The 16,277-nt window shown below is 36.7% G+C and overlaps 1 protein-coding gene across 1 annotated transcript in view; it reads right to left on the bottom strand.

Moving 5' to 3' along the window:
• Positions 1-16,277, bottom strand: part of sema3fa (sema domain, immunoglobulin domain (Ig), short basic domain, secreted, (semaphorin) 3Fa) — a 44,191-nt gene that overhangs the window by 13,361 nt on the left and 14,553 nt on the right. Inside the window, exons 3-6 of the mRNA XM_039689454.2 lie at positions 1,705-1,865; positions 1,514-1,576; positions 1,270-1,389; positions 389-478 (exon numbers count right to left, since the gene is read on the bottom strand). Of these exons, the coding sequence (XP_039545388.1) occupies positions 389-478; positions 1,270-1,389; positions 1,514-1,576; positions 1,705-1,865 (434 nt within the window). The remainder of the gene's footprint in view (positions 1-388; positions 479-1,269; positions 1,390-1,513; positions 1,577-1,704; positions 1,866-16,277) is intronic.

The raw sequence follows: 16,277 nt of genomic DNA, 5'->3' as shown, positions 1-16,277 counted from the left end.
CGCAAATGTAATATAAGCCACCGATCAATTCTGTGCTGACTAACCACTTTTTAGCATGATGGAGTGTGGGTGTGGGAGTAATCCCTGCACGTTCTGCTATATCTGTGCCAAAGGCAGGCTTTGGACAAGTGTAGGCAAACTTGAGAAAGACAAGCTCTAAAGACAACAGTTACTCTGCTGTTTCTCTCAACGCCTAAGAAAACCAGCAGTTGAAAAACCAAATACAGTGAGAACAGAACCTTTCCCTAAACTCCTAAGTGAAAAAAAGACCCAATCATCAAGATTCAAGAAACCTAAATGCATCTTAAGAAAAAATAAGTCCAAAATAAAGTGCAAAAAAGGACTTCAATCCCATTGTTCACAACAAAGGGAAGAGTTCATTTCCCACCTTGGGTGCGTATGGTTCTGGTGAGGCACTAGGGTCTGCAGCTCGACTGGTTCGGCCTCCTGCGCGAGGCATCTGATCTTGGAGAAAGCCCTATAAAACAAGGGGTGTGCCTCAATAAAGTCCTGTTTCTATGGATTCAATTAGGACCCAAGAGAACATCCCAGACTGTGTCCAAAGAAGGAAGCTGCTGATATGCTAGAAAGATGCAGTTTGGTGTATCCATAGAGGACAAAGAAGATGTTGAAGAAGAGCAGATGTTAAGTTGTATTTTAAAACATGCACATGCTGGGAAACCTTGTGAGCACATGAACTGAAAGAAACAGATATGCATATTGCAGAGCCCCATTAAACACAAACAAATACAGCAGGATCCGAAAACCTGAAACCAGTGAAAATGCTCATTTTTAATTTTTCTAATTTCATAAAAAGTTTTGTTAATTACAAATCAATGTGACTGAAAAATGAAAAAAAAAAAAAAAGGGTTCACATGATTACTGTCCCGAATTTGCTTATATTTGAATAGTAACCAAGAAAAGAGCACATGATTTTGAATCATTTTTCACTATCTTTTTTTCCACCACAGTATGTATAAACACATTTCTGAACAATTTTCCCATGGTCAGTGGTTAATGATGGGATGTGGAGATGGGAAAGAAGGGAGGTGGAATTAGGACTGTTTAAACGATATTACCCTCCTAAACACTAGGAAGAGTTTTTAAGTAACAGTGTCAAAAGACATGCAGGTGGTAAAGATTATCCTGTTTGTTCTAGGGTGGGGAAACATTCCTCTCTAATGACATAATACCTTTTGAATAAGGTAGCCAACAGTTTGAACCCTTGACCTGCAAATGGTAGCAGGTGACCTGCGAATGATAGTTTACCTGTGCCCTTTGACCTCTGTCCACATAGGTACAGATGGGGTTATAAGCTCCCGTTCCACACACATACAGGTGAGTCCTGTTCCATGACTCGATTAGACGGATGAAATTACCACACTCGCCCTGACGACACAGAACAGAAGGAGATCAGTGATGCTGTCATCGTAAAACAACACTTCCAGATGCTTACATTCTCATGCTGGAATAACTAGTTTAGGATTTACAAATGCTGTGGTACATTTCTTACATTGATGTCTTTCCCTGAGAGGACACACTCGGTCCTCCTCTGAGGAGCCACAGGCCAGTGAATCTGAGGAGAAAGACAGTGATAAATAAACAGTCATCCTAATCCAGGGAAGAGATTCAAATTTACTACTGCCAAGCCTTGCGTATAGTTTTGTTTGTTGCAATTTGTCTGGTGTAACTGAAAAATCTTACAATGAGGGGCTCTTTGTTGATGTCATTCAGGTCAAGAGACAGGATGTAGTCCTTGCTGCCCACGTACATTCGATCATGGTCCTCGTCCATACGAAGGATTCTATAGTCCGTCGAGTTAAGCAGGAAGGCAAAGTGATGGGCGGTTCCAGTAGACTTCAGCTCTAAAATAAAAAATAAAAAGTCAATTTCATTTCTATATTTAGCAGAAGCTTTTATTGAAAGTGACACACGAGAAAGAAAAAAAAAAATATATATATATATATATATATATTATTTTTTTTTTACTTTTTATATGGTTATGGAAATGCTGAAGTGGCATTTATGCCTCTAGCAGAACTAAATGTAACAGCAAAAATAATGAACGCTTCAAACTAGTTTCCAGCTCAACCGTCTGTGTGGGTTTGGGGTGGAATTACATTTACATTTAGTAATTTAACAGACGCTTTTATCCAAAGCAACTTACATCTGAGGACTAAATCAAACAAGTCATCATGAAGAGGCAATAACAACACAAGAAGTGCTCAAAGTTCAAACATTGCTCAGAGTAGTATAAACCAGACAAGTAAGGATTTAAAGTTTTTTTTTTTTTTTTCATATTAAGTGCTCACGGAAGAGATGAGTTTTCAGTTGTCTTTTGAATGCGGTCAGGGATTCTGCATTCCGGATGATGATGGGCAGATTATTCCACCTGCATGGAACCATGAATGAGAATGTTCTGGAGAGTTATTTTGTGGCTCTTTGTGATGGTACCACGAGCCGTCGCTCATTGATCGATCGTAGGCTTCTGGTAGGGATGTAGACTCGTAGGAGCGAGTGAAAGTAAGAGGGAGCTGAGCCAGTGGTCAATTTGTAAGCAAGTGTCAACGCCTTGAACTTGAAGGCGTTGATTACCAAAAAGTAGCCAATGTAGCTGTGTTGCAAACTCTTGGTTATGGGCAATTAAACTGAACAACTCTGCAGAAATGATGATCTGCATCCCAGATGAGACCCACAATTCTAAGCTAAGGAGAACAGAGGCTTTTCATTAGCCCACCGGGACTGCTGGTCTCACTGTTTTATTGCCCATTTGTTTTATTTACAGTAGTTTCTGGAATTCTTATGGAACAATTGAACTGGTCAGTACAATAAATGGCATGAAATCCAACTCTGTTGGATTATTAAAATTATTGAAGATAATAAGGGAAGCAAAATAAAAGAAACAGCCTGAATACATAACACCTCAGAAGATTGTTTTAAATATAATAGGGTTTTTACTGGATGCATGTCCATGCTCCAAATCCACAAACGCTAAAAGGGCTCACATACAATAAATCGAAACACAGTATGTGTTGCCAAATCACAGTAGTTCCTCAATAAAACAGCATTTGTACAAGCTGTATGTATATGGCTGCAGTCTCTGCTGAACTGGCTGGAGGGTTTCCCTAAGGTCCAATGCCCTGGATACATTCCTAGGCCCGTTGTTATTATTATTGTTTCAGCACTGTTTTTACAGGGTGGATTTCTTAAGAATTTTTGGCTCTCAGAGATCTCTCGTGGGGCCTCCTCGAGTCTTATATTAAAATACTACTACTAAAACGGGGGGTGTCACGCTTTATTTTCCTCTTCCTCCAACAAGCTTAATTCCTTTTGTTGGAAGTTAAGTAGACCTCCATGCATTGCAGCGATATTGGATATTTAACTATGCATGCTCATTTTTGTATTTAGATTAGTTTTATTGTAATCTAACACAAGTTAATCTTCAAAAACACTATAATGTAACTTTAGCAAATATCTAAATGAATAACCATTTATCATAATGCTATGATGCCTAAATTCACAATGATAAATCAGCATCAACCAGATTTTTTTATAACAATGCATCCCTCCAGTTATCATGAACCAATATACATTATGGTTCATGGAGTCCATCGCACACTCTCTTTGAATGACCATGGAGGACTGTGTTGCAAGTTCCACTTGTGCAGAAGTACCTTTGGAAACCTTCACTATTGAAGGAAACCTTTGGAGAATGGAATGCCACAACTTGACACAACATATTGGCTTCTGTCTCTGATAAGATCAACCTGAGAATCAACTGCAAAATGTTGGATGGCGGAATAATGCATTGTAGATAGTTGGCAAAGCATACAGAACAAAGAATGGCCAAGCAAAATTTCAATTTCAAATCTTACTGTAAAAGTTCCCCAACCATTCAATTGTGAAACAGATCTGTGCTGAAAGTCTTGACCAAAAAAACAAAAGGTCACATTTTCCACTTCATAATAAAAAGAGACACCAGACCACATAACACCACCATCAGAGTTTAAAAAAGATATCATTTCTGATTGCTGGAAAAGTGCCTTCAAAATGTACGACATAAAAACCACAAGTAATGTATTCAACATAGATGTAACAAAACACTTTTAAAATTGTATAACGAGGCCTCGCCTTACTTTCTTGACTTGGTAATTGTTTGTGGTTTGTATAGCAATGATGATTCAGGAAATTTTGCTTAAGTCAAACAAGAAAAAAAACATCTCAGAATTTACATTTCCTAAAACATATTTTGTTTTGGGTCAACTGTCTTATGAAAAGGAATCAGACTTAATCGTCACAGGAATTAGGTTTTTTTTTTTTTTTTACATTTTAACAACAACAAAAAAGTTATTCTACCACAAGATTCAATAGTCAAGCTTGGCAAATGTTTCACTGGAAAGTTTGGTAATCAAGAGGAATGTACAAGCCACAGAGAAGCACTCGTCAAACAGCGTTCAAGTACCAGTATATGAAAGTTCTATCAGAAGACAAAATCTACTCTGCGGCCCCGTGCTAAATCCCTTTGTATAAGAGCAGACAACATAAAATCTCATTTACCTGTGTGGGCATTCCTGGCACATAGCAAGAATTCCTCATCTCTTTCTCTTTTCAGGATTCTAATTAAGCACAAGGGCAGGTCCACCATGTTCCAACAAGTTCTCAGCCATGTCTCTGTCTTTGTCAGCACTAATAATGCAGTTAAATAACAATCTCTATAAAGAGAATAGCAATGATAAGAGAACATTTTTTCCATGACATAAGTGTTAATATTTTTAAAGAGAGCGAGTTTTGTACTGCCACACTATAACCCAACATCTTTAACATCTCAGCCCTGAAGTAGGGGGATTGTGTTGTAAACCACCAGATATGAACTGACTTGTGTCAGAGCAAATGCTCTAACTCCTAGGCCATGGCTTCAAACTTTTCTTTCTTTTATTTTTCTATTTTTTTAATAAAGTTTTAGTTTTTAACTGTTTTATAACCTGCTTTAATTGTAAGAACTAATTAAATTGTTTGAATGTCGGTATGAAACAGAGGTTGCGATAGTTTTTTCTACCCTATTGTGAGTGAAACAGCTTCTCAAACAAAACAAAAAAATTAGGACGGGACTTGATTTTGTTCATCAGGAATTGATTGAAATATTGTGGTTTGCCATTGGTCGATCTCATGTGAATGCGCCACAAAACGCATCATCAGAGAAAAAAAAGAGAGTACAGCTTTTTGAGAGTACATGAATTAAATTATAATGATGTGCAATTGTGCATGTTTAAATCATTTATCATCAATCATGTAATATTCCACTAAAAAACAAGAAAAAAAAAACAAGAATTGTCCCATTTGATTTCATGGTGACTTTAAAAGAGTGTATAAGAGCAGTAAAGACATCTGGTCTCTGGAGCAACTAGTTTTTAGTACTATATGAGGACTAAACTAAGCACACACACACCTTTATCTTTGGAGACTGATCTTTATTCTTTACTTTCAGCTATCCAGCCTAAATGATCACTTGAAGATTAGGTCTTATCTCATGGCTTCAAAGGGCTGTCACTTGACAGCTCGCATGGATTTGAGTGACCAGTTGAAGGACGGTGGACCAAATGTAATGGAGAGAGAGAGAGACCTTACCTGCACTGCCTGCTAAAATTGAGTTGTGTGTGTGATTCGATCTAACCGATTCCGAATGAAAACTTTCCCGTCACGTTCGGCATGCGTGTGAGGCATTGATTTTAACAGCCCTCATCCCTGACAGAGGATTACTGCATTACCCTTATCTTCTGGGAAGACAGGGCAGGGTGATTAAAGTAAAGGATTTAATCAAACCACACAGATAAAACGTCTTTTTTTCTTCTCTCTCATCTGTCCATCAAAATCTTATGACAAATAAGGGCAAAATAAAAAGACAAACTTACAACTTGCTGAGTGCCACCTGTGGTAAAAGTTCCCAACTCAAAAGTCATGAGGGACACATTCAAACTATTTAGATGAGAGGGCCACAATATATACTGTACATATACACAGTGGTCGAGACTCGAGACTTAATCCAAATACTTCAAATACATGCATTTCATTACATTAAATAACAAAATATCAAACCAAGTGGACTGGAAACTAACTTAACTTTTCATCTCTGAAGTGGACCTGTAAAAAAAAGTTAAATAAAGACTGACCTCCAAACCCATTTCTTGAAAATGCTGGGTTATTTTAACCCAATTTTGGGTCTAATATGGACAAACCCAGCTGTTGGGTTAAATTTATAAATTGCATTTTTTTAATCCAACAATTGGGTTTGTCCATATTTGACCCAAAATTGGGTTAACAACCCAGCATTTTTTAGAGTGTATATGATCTGGGTTTGTCCATATTTTGTTCATTTGTCCAGAGTGTATATAATCTTTTACACTATGTTAATATTGCATACTTTTTTAATAATGTAATAAAGTACTGGAGTGCAAATAGTATCTAACTACTATTTACACTTATTTCAAAGAAAATACTGCTATTTTCACTTCACACTAAACACTTTTCACACTAAATAGATATCACTATTTACACAGCTTTTGGATATTTGAGTCACATATTAAACCAAGAGGCATCTGCAGTACAAGGAAATAATTAGATTTTTTATTGGAAGCAACTTCACTTACCTGAGCCACTTTTTAAAATGATATTTAACTAGCTTTTCTATGAAGTTCCTTGTATAGAATGAAGTTAGTTCCACTCAAGTTCACAGAATAACCACTGGTGTAGTTCATTATAAACAAAATTACACAACTAAAAAAAAGTGACTCATCATAACACATTTATAGTTTCATAACAGCCTTCAATTTGTGAATTGTTTTGATTGAAAAGTCCTACATTGCTATAAAATATACTCATATATAATTCAAAAATATACATAAAAAGTTTAATTGTGGGTTAAGTGTCCACATTCTTTTTCAGAGTCACTGTACTCATAACCATGCAGGCTGTTGAGTACCATGGACCTATGGGGAAAAAATCCTCATCTAAGGAGAACGTATAAAGCATATGAACAAGAAAGAGTGAATTGAGGAGAACAGTGATGAATTAAAAGAACACAATAGGAATAAGATAACCAAAATATCACAGATAAAGAAAGAGAAGCGAGGAGTGTGTTTGACTCTTTGTTTGGGAGTCTCGCCTCAGGGAGTGATGGGAGCCACTGTTTGCTTTGGCCCACAGTTTCAGTGAGAGTGAGGGTCATAGATCACGCTCACAGACACAGACACACACTCAACGACAAATCGAGCACCGCGTGTTACCCTGACCCGTGTGATCCTACAGTGCATTGTTTCTGAAAATGGGATGAAAATCTTCATTCCTCCCTTCTCACAAACAGCAGCCTAACAGCAGAAACATGGTAATAATTAACAGGCCACGGCTTCATTTGGCGCGATGACCCGAAGTCCTTGCTCTAGTTTAAAGAGCTTATTAAAGATGTCAGAATGTGTTTTCACAAGATCATAGCTCATAATACACTATAGTTATGGCCTATTTATTTTACATCAGAATTTGATGTGACAGCCTATTATGTATGGTATGTCTGGTAAGCCCTGACCTTTCTCATTTCGCCTTGTGGATAGAACACAGCCAAAAACAACACCTCCGATTCTTGATTCATATTGATTAATATTCTTGAAGAATGAGGTTTAGTCTCGGTGAACAGTTAAACAAACTTTAGCAATCCTTCTTATGTGTTAAACCCAAAGAAGTGTGGAAAACGGTGAGCAAAAAACAATCCTAGCATGATGTTTGCAATCGACTTTCACATGCTACACAGCATGTCAAATGTATGTCAGGCAAGTCCATTCATAAACTTTTCTGAATTCTCGTGACCAAAAAAAAAACCTTTTCCTTATGCATGCATCCAACATTGCGCTGCCTGATGAAACTGATTAGCTTTCACTCATCAGAAGACCTTGAGGTGTTTATCTCAACATCTTCTGATATCACAGGGATGGTTCTTCTTAAATGAGGTTGTCAACAAACAGACACTGATAAGCGCAGCTCCTCTTCCTGTTTAACATTATCATATTGGTCAATCTGATGGTTGCGGCAAATCTTTTCAAATAAGCATTCCAACAAGAAATGCCATCAGAGATCTGTTGTTTCCTTCTCTCCTTTAATCTTTTTCCTTTTTAACATGTTTCAACACCAGATCGGTCCTCCCTCCTATGTTTCACACCATCACCAAAGCAGAGTCCATAAATTTAAGTGTGGATGGCTCTGCTTTGAAATTGCAAACTAAACAAAAAAATCTGGGGGTGATATTTGACGGCAATTTAACATTTGACCATCATGTCCGTAACACAGTCGAAACATCATTTTTTTCATCTCAGAAACATTGCCAAATTACGCGTCTATGAAAAACATTTCAAACTATTATTAAATCGAATTAAAGACAAATTCAATTAACCTTGACGTATTATCTTACACATTTTGCTTTTCAAAGACAAAAAAAAAAGAAAAAATTATCCTGATTGCAAAATCAATCAATTCTTTCTTTCTCTTTCTTCAGTGAGGCTGTCACCAGGAAAGAGATGACAGATAATTCTAATTCTTTGCACTCAATCTATTTTTTTTTCCACACTCTCACTTTAATTTTTCTATCTTTTGCTTCTTTTCCTGGGTATTAAGTATTAATCTAAAGATAAGTATCAATTTCTTTCAAAAAGATTTACTGTTATTGATTTATATGTACATTTTTCCTTATAATAATTTGAGCATCATTGATAAATGAGCCTCATATACTGTATGACCATTGCTACATCTACTGCAACAACATGACCCAAGAATGACCTATTCAGAAAGTACAATCTTTCAGACAGCCGTACACAAGGACCTTACTTTTGTCTTGGTCTTCTCTTGACGTGTTTTTGAATTAGCAACACTTGAGTTTAAGTAACATGGAAAAGGCTGTGACATTCAATCTTCTATCCTGATTTCAACACACTCACGCAATATTGTTTATTTCTGTCACAAGACATGAGACCTCACTGAAGAAGAGATAGTCATCTGGATAAGTGAAATACTACCAAATCACAAACTTACAGAAGCTTTGTTCCTTATAGCAGGGTGTAGTCTTAATATCAGGATTATCTCGAAAAGCATGTTCAATAAAACTGGAAGAAAGAAAGGATTTTTTGTTTGTTCAATATCCTCTCATTTTAAATTAACCTGCTGGGGTGTGAAAATCTGTCTTTTCACAAATCCATTGTGCTTTAGTTTGGTGGCCATCTCTCTAACACCACAAAACCATTCAACACACAATGGCTACGCTGGTTAGTTAGATCAGGGTCAAGGGGTGACAAAGGTTATCATACACACTGGCACTCCAGCCAGAGGCCTCTGGGTCATTAAAGGTGGGGTTAGTCTACTGGATACTCAACACACATCCACTTGACCGCTGTTGCTTGGAAACAAAGAAGAGGTCATCCTAGGAGTGAATAGTCACAGCGACCCGTAACCAAGCAGAAGACCTTAACGGCATGTGACAGGCGAGAAACAAGCATCTGAAAGCAGCAGCCGCTGCTCGCCTGCTGATTAAGTGTGTGAGAGAGCCTGTAAGCTTTGATTTGGCCGTTGCGGTCCACTCATTCATTGAGTGCCTTTCGTTTCTGTCTTTGCCTTGATTGTGAAAGCTGTAAAAACATGTGACAGGCAACAGTCTTAAAGGGATAGTTCATGCACGAATGAAAAGGTCTGCATATCTTAATGTCGCTCTACACTCATTTACCCTCTTGCATATTCAAACAAAGTATGAGTTCATGAGAAGTTGGAGAGTCATTTCTTGTCCTCCTTAGGCCCTGTTCACACTACTCCGTTTTCGTTTAAAAACGGAGAATTAAAACGAATACGATTTCCGACACACCAGCGTTTTATCAGCATATTAGAAATGATCTCCGTCCACATTAAACGACTGAAACGCGGATCACGTGACCATTCACCAACACTGGGCATGCACGTGCCGGTGTAAATAGGAAACGGATTGACTATTCCTCAGATTTGATGAAGAAGAAAGTAACGTTAGCTACCTCTGCAAATGTAACGGAGGCCAGCTAGTTTACACAAAGATTAGAAATGTCAAAGATTGGCTGACGAATCAGGGAAGGACACATCATGACTGAGGACACCCAATCATAGAGCCGAGCGTGAGCCTCTGCGTCATCGTTTCTAAAGTCCTCCGTGTTGTCCCGTCTTCACTAAAACGCCCTCCGGAGATTCAAAACGCAAAAGCATTTCTAAACTTCTCCGTTAGGTCTCCGTTTTTTCCGTTTTAGTCTATTAATCTTTATTAATCTTTATCATGATTACAAGGCAACGTTTACTAAAAATAACTATCAATTTAATTCTATAGAATAAAAGAAGCCTGGCTAAATATCTGCTTTTGTGTTACATGGAAGAAAATCAAACAGATTTGGAATATCAATGAGTATAATTGGATGTTTCATTTTCATTTTTGTGTAAAGTAAACTATTCTTTTAAAAAACATCCATTATTCACTCAGTGTGAAAAAAGAGAGCTTAGTTTTATAAAGCTGCCTCATTGACAACCTCGAAAAGGTTACATTTTTGCACATTTTTAGAGTAATGAAGTGTAATTAAGTTTCAAAATATGCATTTGAATGAACTCTTAATGCACTAACATTCAAAAGTTTGAGGTTAGTACGATTTTTTTTAATGTTTTTGAAAAAAAAGTCTCTTATGATCACTATGGCTAAATTTATTTGTATGTAATTTATTCCTGTGATGGCAAAGCTGAATTTTCAGCATTCTGTGTTACATGATCTTTCAGAAATCATTGTAATATGCTGACTTAATGCTCTAGGAACATTTTTTATTATTAGCAAATGTTAGGAACAGGTGTGCTGCTTAATAATTTTGTGGATATATACATTCTTTCAGTTTTTAATTATTTTTATAATTAAGTAAGGAATGATTTATAACATTATGAATGTCTTTACTGTCACTTCTGATCAATTTACTGCACCCTTGCCAAATAGAACAGGCTATTCAATTATTTTAAGAAAACAAACAAACAAACAAAAAACCTTTCTGAACCCAAAATTTGAACAGCAATGTAAGTGTTAAGATGTGGCTTGAGTAAATTTACACCCTCACTAATTGTCAGTGCAGTGCAGCATCATTTAAAGACCATAACATTCTCAAAAATAATTTAGTATAAAGGCACAGATTCTTCAGTGCACCCTGCCATGCTTTTTCAAAAGCAGAAGCTTTCAAAGACACAGCATGAGATGGCAGTGCCACCATACAGTGTAATAAAACAACCAATACGCATCAATGTCTCTCATTGTTTTACCGTTTCTCATGCTCTCGCATGCAAACACACAAACACACACGTGTGCACACTAAAACACATTAACATATGTAGCTCAGTCTCATGGGAGAGAGACCATAAGAATTGGAAAGCATAGCCCCACCCCCCATATAGGAGGTGTCAGTCAAAATGCATATTAACCACTTTAGGCACTCAAATGCCTGTGAGAAAAAAAAAAAACCTGCGAGGAATGACTCTATTTAATAAGGCCTGATGCCGACGGCAGCAAGCCATCTTTAAGACAATGAATTAGAATAAATTCACTAGAAATTAAGTAGAAATGAAGAATATAAAAGGTTTACACACATACTGACATTTTTATTGTTTTTGCATTTTATAGATAATGATAAATTCTACTGCATCTAAACATCATATTTATCTCCTATTTCCTTGACTTGGTAAATACCAAGTCAAACGTGTTGACGCAACGTCACAGAAATAGTTCCTATAATGAACCGTATTGCATTTAAATGATTAATTAACCAAAACGCCTAACAAATGTGGTAAATCATAAGCAATATTAGCAAAGCTGCAATACCAGTCAATTAATACAAACAGAGTAAAATTGTGTTTTCAGCAGAAATATAATTAAATCGCATGTCTGAATCTTAAAGTGGATTTTAAAGTCAAAGTTATTTACATTTGAACCATTTAAAGTATGAAAAAAAAATCTGGTTCAAATCCCATTTGTCCACATTTTCCATAGAGAAGCTATCTGTCAACAGACAGCTATATTTTCACTCCTCTGAATGAATTTGTGATAAGCAATGAAAGTGGTCTTTGGCAGGTTGAACATTCTAGACTTAATTGCAATGCAAATGGGCCATCACCTCTAGACACTGACAAGAAGTATATGGAGAAAACCAACCCACAACAACTCAATTTCAATAAAGGAAGAATTTCAATAAAAAAAGAAATGCAAAGTCATTGCATATTGAAAAACATTCCCTGATTAAGAGAGCAGTCTCTATTTCGCTTTTATCTTCTGCATAAATACATAATACCCCAAGCTATGCTAAGCTGATTGACAGCTTGACAAGCCAATGGATTACTGCCTCTATGCAGTTCATGGTGACAGACAAGCTAACCCCGCCCACTAAAGGCAACCATGAGCTTTAGGGCTAAAGCCCTCTTTTTCATTTTGACAGACAAGTGGGCAGCTCTTTCCAGTGACCCTATGATCTCTGAGCCCTGATAACAAAGATCATGTGATTTGCGCAGAGAGGTGGCATTGAACTTCTCTTTAGTTCAGCTCTTCCTTTGTTGCATTAAGCGCCCCCGTCCAACACCAGCTCTTCTAGAGGCACTTTAGCTGACAATATCCAGCAGAAACAGAAGGAGCAGATGAAAGAAACAGAATAGCGAGTGTCTCAAAGTGGCTAAATTCCTATTATTAGCATGATGGAGATTAACATGAAAAGCGAGAGAATAAAGTGCATTTAAAATCACAGCCAGTGAATAGAAAAAGTTAACAAGCTTCAGTGCAGGAGAAAAAACATCCTATTTATCTTCTTTCATTTGCTGGTTTGACATCTGCAACAGATAGGCCCAGAGGTTAGATGTGCCCCCATAAAAATAGATCACCTTGCATGTTTTAATAAGACCAATCATTTAATCCATGTTACAGCCAATTAACTCCAAACCAGCCATGAAATTATCTAATGCGATTGTCTCTTGTTCGGATAACTTATTGAAATCACAAGCCAAATGAAACAAGCTAGTGATAAACGACCTGCGAAGAAAAACAAGAAAAAAATGAAATGACAGGGATAAATAAGGTATGCTTTCATTGGCAAAGTCAACATGATCCGTCTTCAGACGTTGTGACGTGGGAAACCGTAAGGCAAAGTCTCAACATGAGGACTTAATTGTGACATTTTGATAAGGAAGTTCGAATACACAGGTCTTTCTTTCTGCGTTTGGTTTCTCAGGACTGTTGAAAAAAGGAATGTTTTCTTTTTAGTATTGTCAGTATACGTTAAATTTGAGAAACGTCTGTATTAAAAAGCTAACTGCTATTCTGATAATCATTTAACCAGGCTATCGTGTTAAATCTGTCGATTAATGGTTTATTCAGTTGACTAAACAAATAAAGCTGGAAAATAAATCTCGTAGAGCATGCTGACTTTTTCATATTTTCACAGCTATTTTGGATAGGAAATCTGTATGGGTTTAAATCTGTAGTCAATTGTGTTAAACAGAGCTAAGAGTACTACAATACACAAATTTATCCAAAGAATTTTTATAAACAAACACGCTAGTGGTAGGGAATGTGTATAACTAATAACGGATGTTCAAAATCTGAAGCAATCTGCAGAGTTTTCTGTTTCTGTGCAGATTCTGTGTGGGCTTGAGTTTGTCCAACACTCTACTTCAAACAATGTGCGGATTTAATGCTAACAAACAACAAAAAAATGTAAATACACGCCAGTGCAGTATATGAAAATTTATATTTACTCATTCTCTAAACTTTTATGACTTAACTTTCTTTTTTGTTCCACCACATGATAAATGTACAATGAAAGTGGGGTCTAAAGTTGCTTTGGACACCATTGACTTTCATTGTATGGACTTTAAAAAAAAAAAAAATATTGCATGTTCTGCGGAATAAAGTTTGGTTTGGAATAACATAAGGGTGAGTAAATGACGACTGGTCATTTACAGTGAATTATCCCTTTAAGTGCCTTGGAAGACAGTGACATTTGTTACTTTAAGTTTATATATAAATGACTACACAAGGCACTCTCGGGTAACCTCCTAACACACGCACGTCAGAGAAGCAGCTTGGAGAGCAGTAAATATGTTTTCACTTGATTCTCTCTGTAACAAAATCAGCAGGCAGAGCAGACATCACGTTCAAAAATCGCAGAAACAGATGTTAGCCGACTCTAGACAGACACCTAACACATTCCTCCTGGCGTCTCTCCAGCATGCACCTCTCTTATCCTATTACGCTCTTTTCCCCAATACATCCCATCTACATTTCCATCTTGTTATCAAGTCAATGCGTTCTCAGCTTACCGGAGACTCGCAAAAAGACTATGAATTGTGGAACGGTTTGAAGATTTGGGCATACACACAAAATCTATCTTTCGCTCCAATTTCACATCTGTTTGTGTATTTTTCCAAGCAAAAGGTATGGTTTAGTGGATCTATTTTGCAATGTCTCCAATGGGAGCAGTTTGATAGACTCATGATTCAAGCTGTAAATCACCACAATAAAAAGAAAAGAAAAATCATCTGGACCTGTACTATTTTTCAAACTATCAAGGGATGATAATACTCATGCTTGTGGTTTCTAACCTAAATGTGTCTGTAAGAGTGATGATTTTCACTTTATAGCTTTAACGTTTCTATGATGTGAGGCTCTAAAAGTCTTCAGAGGTGAAAATAATCCAATATCCTGTCCAAGTACTGCCCTGAATCAGACCGCAATTAATGAAATCTCATGTCAGGCTCCATCCCAAAAGACTTCCTCTTGCAGACATATTTGACATGCTTCTGAGAAAATAATACTTTCATCTGATGCCTAATAAGTGGCAATGTTAAACTACTGTAATTGAGAAGAACATTTTAAATCAGGGGTCTCAAACTATGTGAGCCAGGTTTGTACAGCACAACCCAAGTGTTAATACCATATAATTCAAAACATATTATCAATGTCTGCATTGGCCTTTAATATTATTTCAAAGTTTGCTGTTAAACAGTAGCATAATATATATGTTTTCACACACATAAAGTTGAATTTACACGTCCGTCAAGATGTACATAGTATATGCCTACCAAATAACTGTATACAGATAAAATTCATGATCATAAAACATTTCTATTTGCTGTGTTTGAGACACTTGCTTTAAATAGTTAAATGACAAGTATCAGAATAATTTGATTGTTCACACATTCTGTTGTTTTAATAGCTCCTTATCAATGTATTAATCTCTTGTTTAAAAATACAAACCATAGCCTCTGGCTAAATCCGGTATAATACATGAAATGGTAATTTTATGTTAAAAATTGTGCATGGTCCCTTCATTAAAAAAAACAACAACTAATCAACATCAATTTATATCCACATAACATAAGACTGAAAGATTATTCCCTCTAGTCAAGAGTATTCCCTTCTTGTGTAAGAAGCAAAGGGACAATCTTTTTTTCATTAAAAATACATTTCCAGATTAATTGTAGCCAGAAATATTTCACTATAGCAATATCAGCATGTCAGTCAAAGAAAGTTTCATCTGAATTTTATTTTTCCAAACGTGCACCTGTGCATGGACAGGAACTGACCTCATCCCAAGACCTCACTATTAATTCATTGGATGGAATACATAATTATATCAAATTATGAAAAATTATTTTTTTTTAAATATCAGTTAGATTTATAAAGATACATAAAGAAATATATAATGCGTAAATAAATAAATTACAATTAATTTATTTCCATATGGACAACAGAAAAAAAGAGAGGAATGAGAGAGACAGCAGGGGACAAGAAGAAGAGAGAACAGACAGAGAAAGACAGACAGAGACAGCGGCCAAGTCTAGAAGAACCAGTAGAGCCTTAGGGCCGTCTACATTCGAAACCCTTTTCTTACAAAAATAGAGAAAGAACGGAAAACACCACGGCATCATCTCTTTTACCTCCTAAACAAACTTTGCCTTTAATGAGCATGAGATCACTTCATCACACAACAACATGAGCAGACAGCTCACTGCCACCACTGACTACACCAACAATACCAGTCTCATCTCAGACACTCACAAACACACATACACAATCTACACACCATTTGTAAAGGCATTCGAGACTCAGAACCACAAGCACATCTTTCCCACCCATCTAACTCTCCAGCCCACATGTGCCATTCCTCTGAAGTGACGAGGAACATCTGGAGGAAAAACGTACCTGAGAGATGCCGAGA

This window comes from Pimephales promelas, chromosome 8 (assembly GCF_988280905.1).
Source record: "Pimephales promelas chromosome 8, fPimPro1.hap1.1, whole genome shotgun sequence".
Taxonomy (NCBI): Eukaryota; Metazoa; Chordata; class Actinopteri; order Cypriniformes; family Leuciscidae; genus Pimephales; species Pimephales promelas.
The sequence above is the reverse complement of the archived record's forward strand: the minus strand, read 5'-3'. Positions and strand labels throughout refer to the sequence as shown.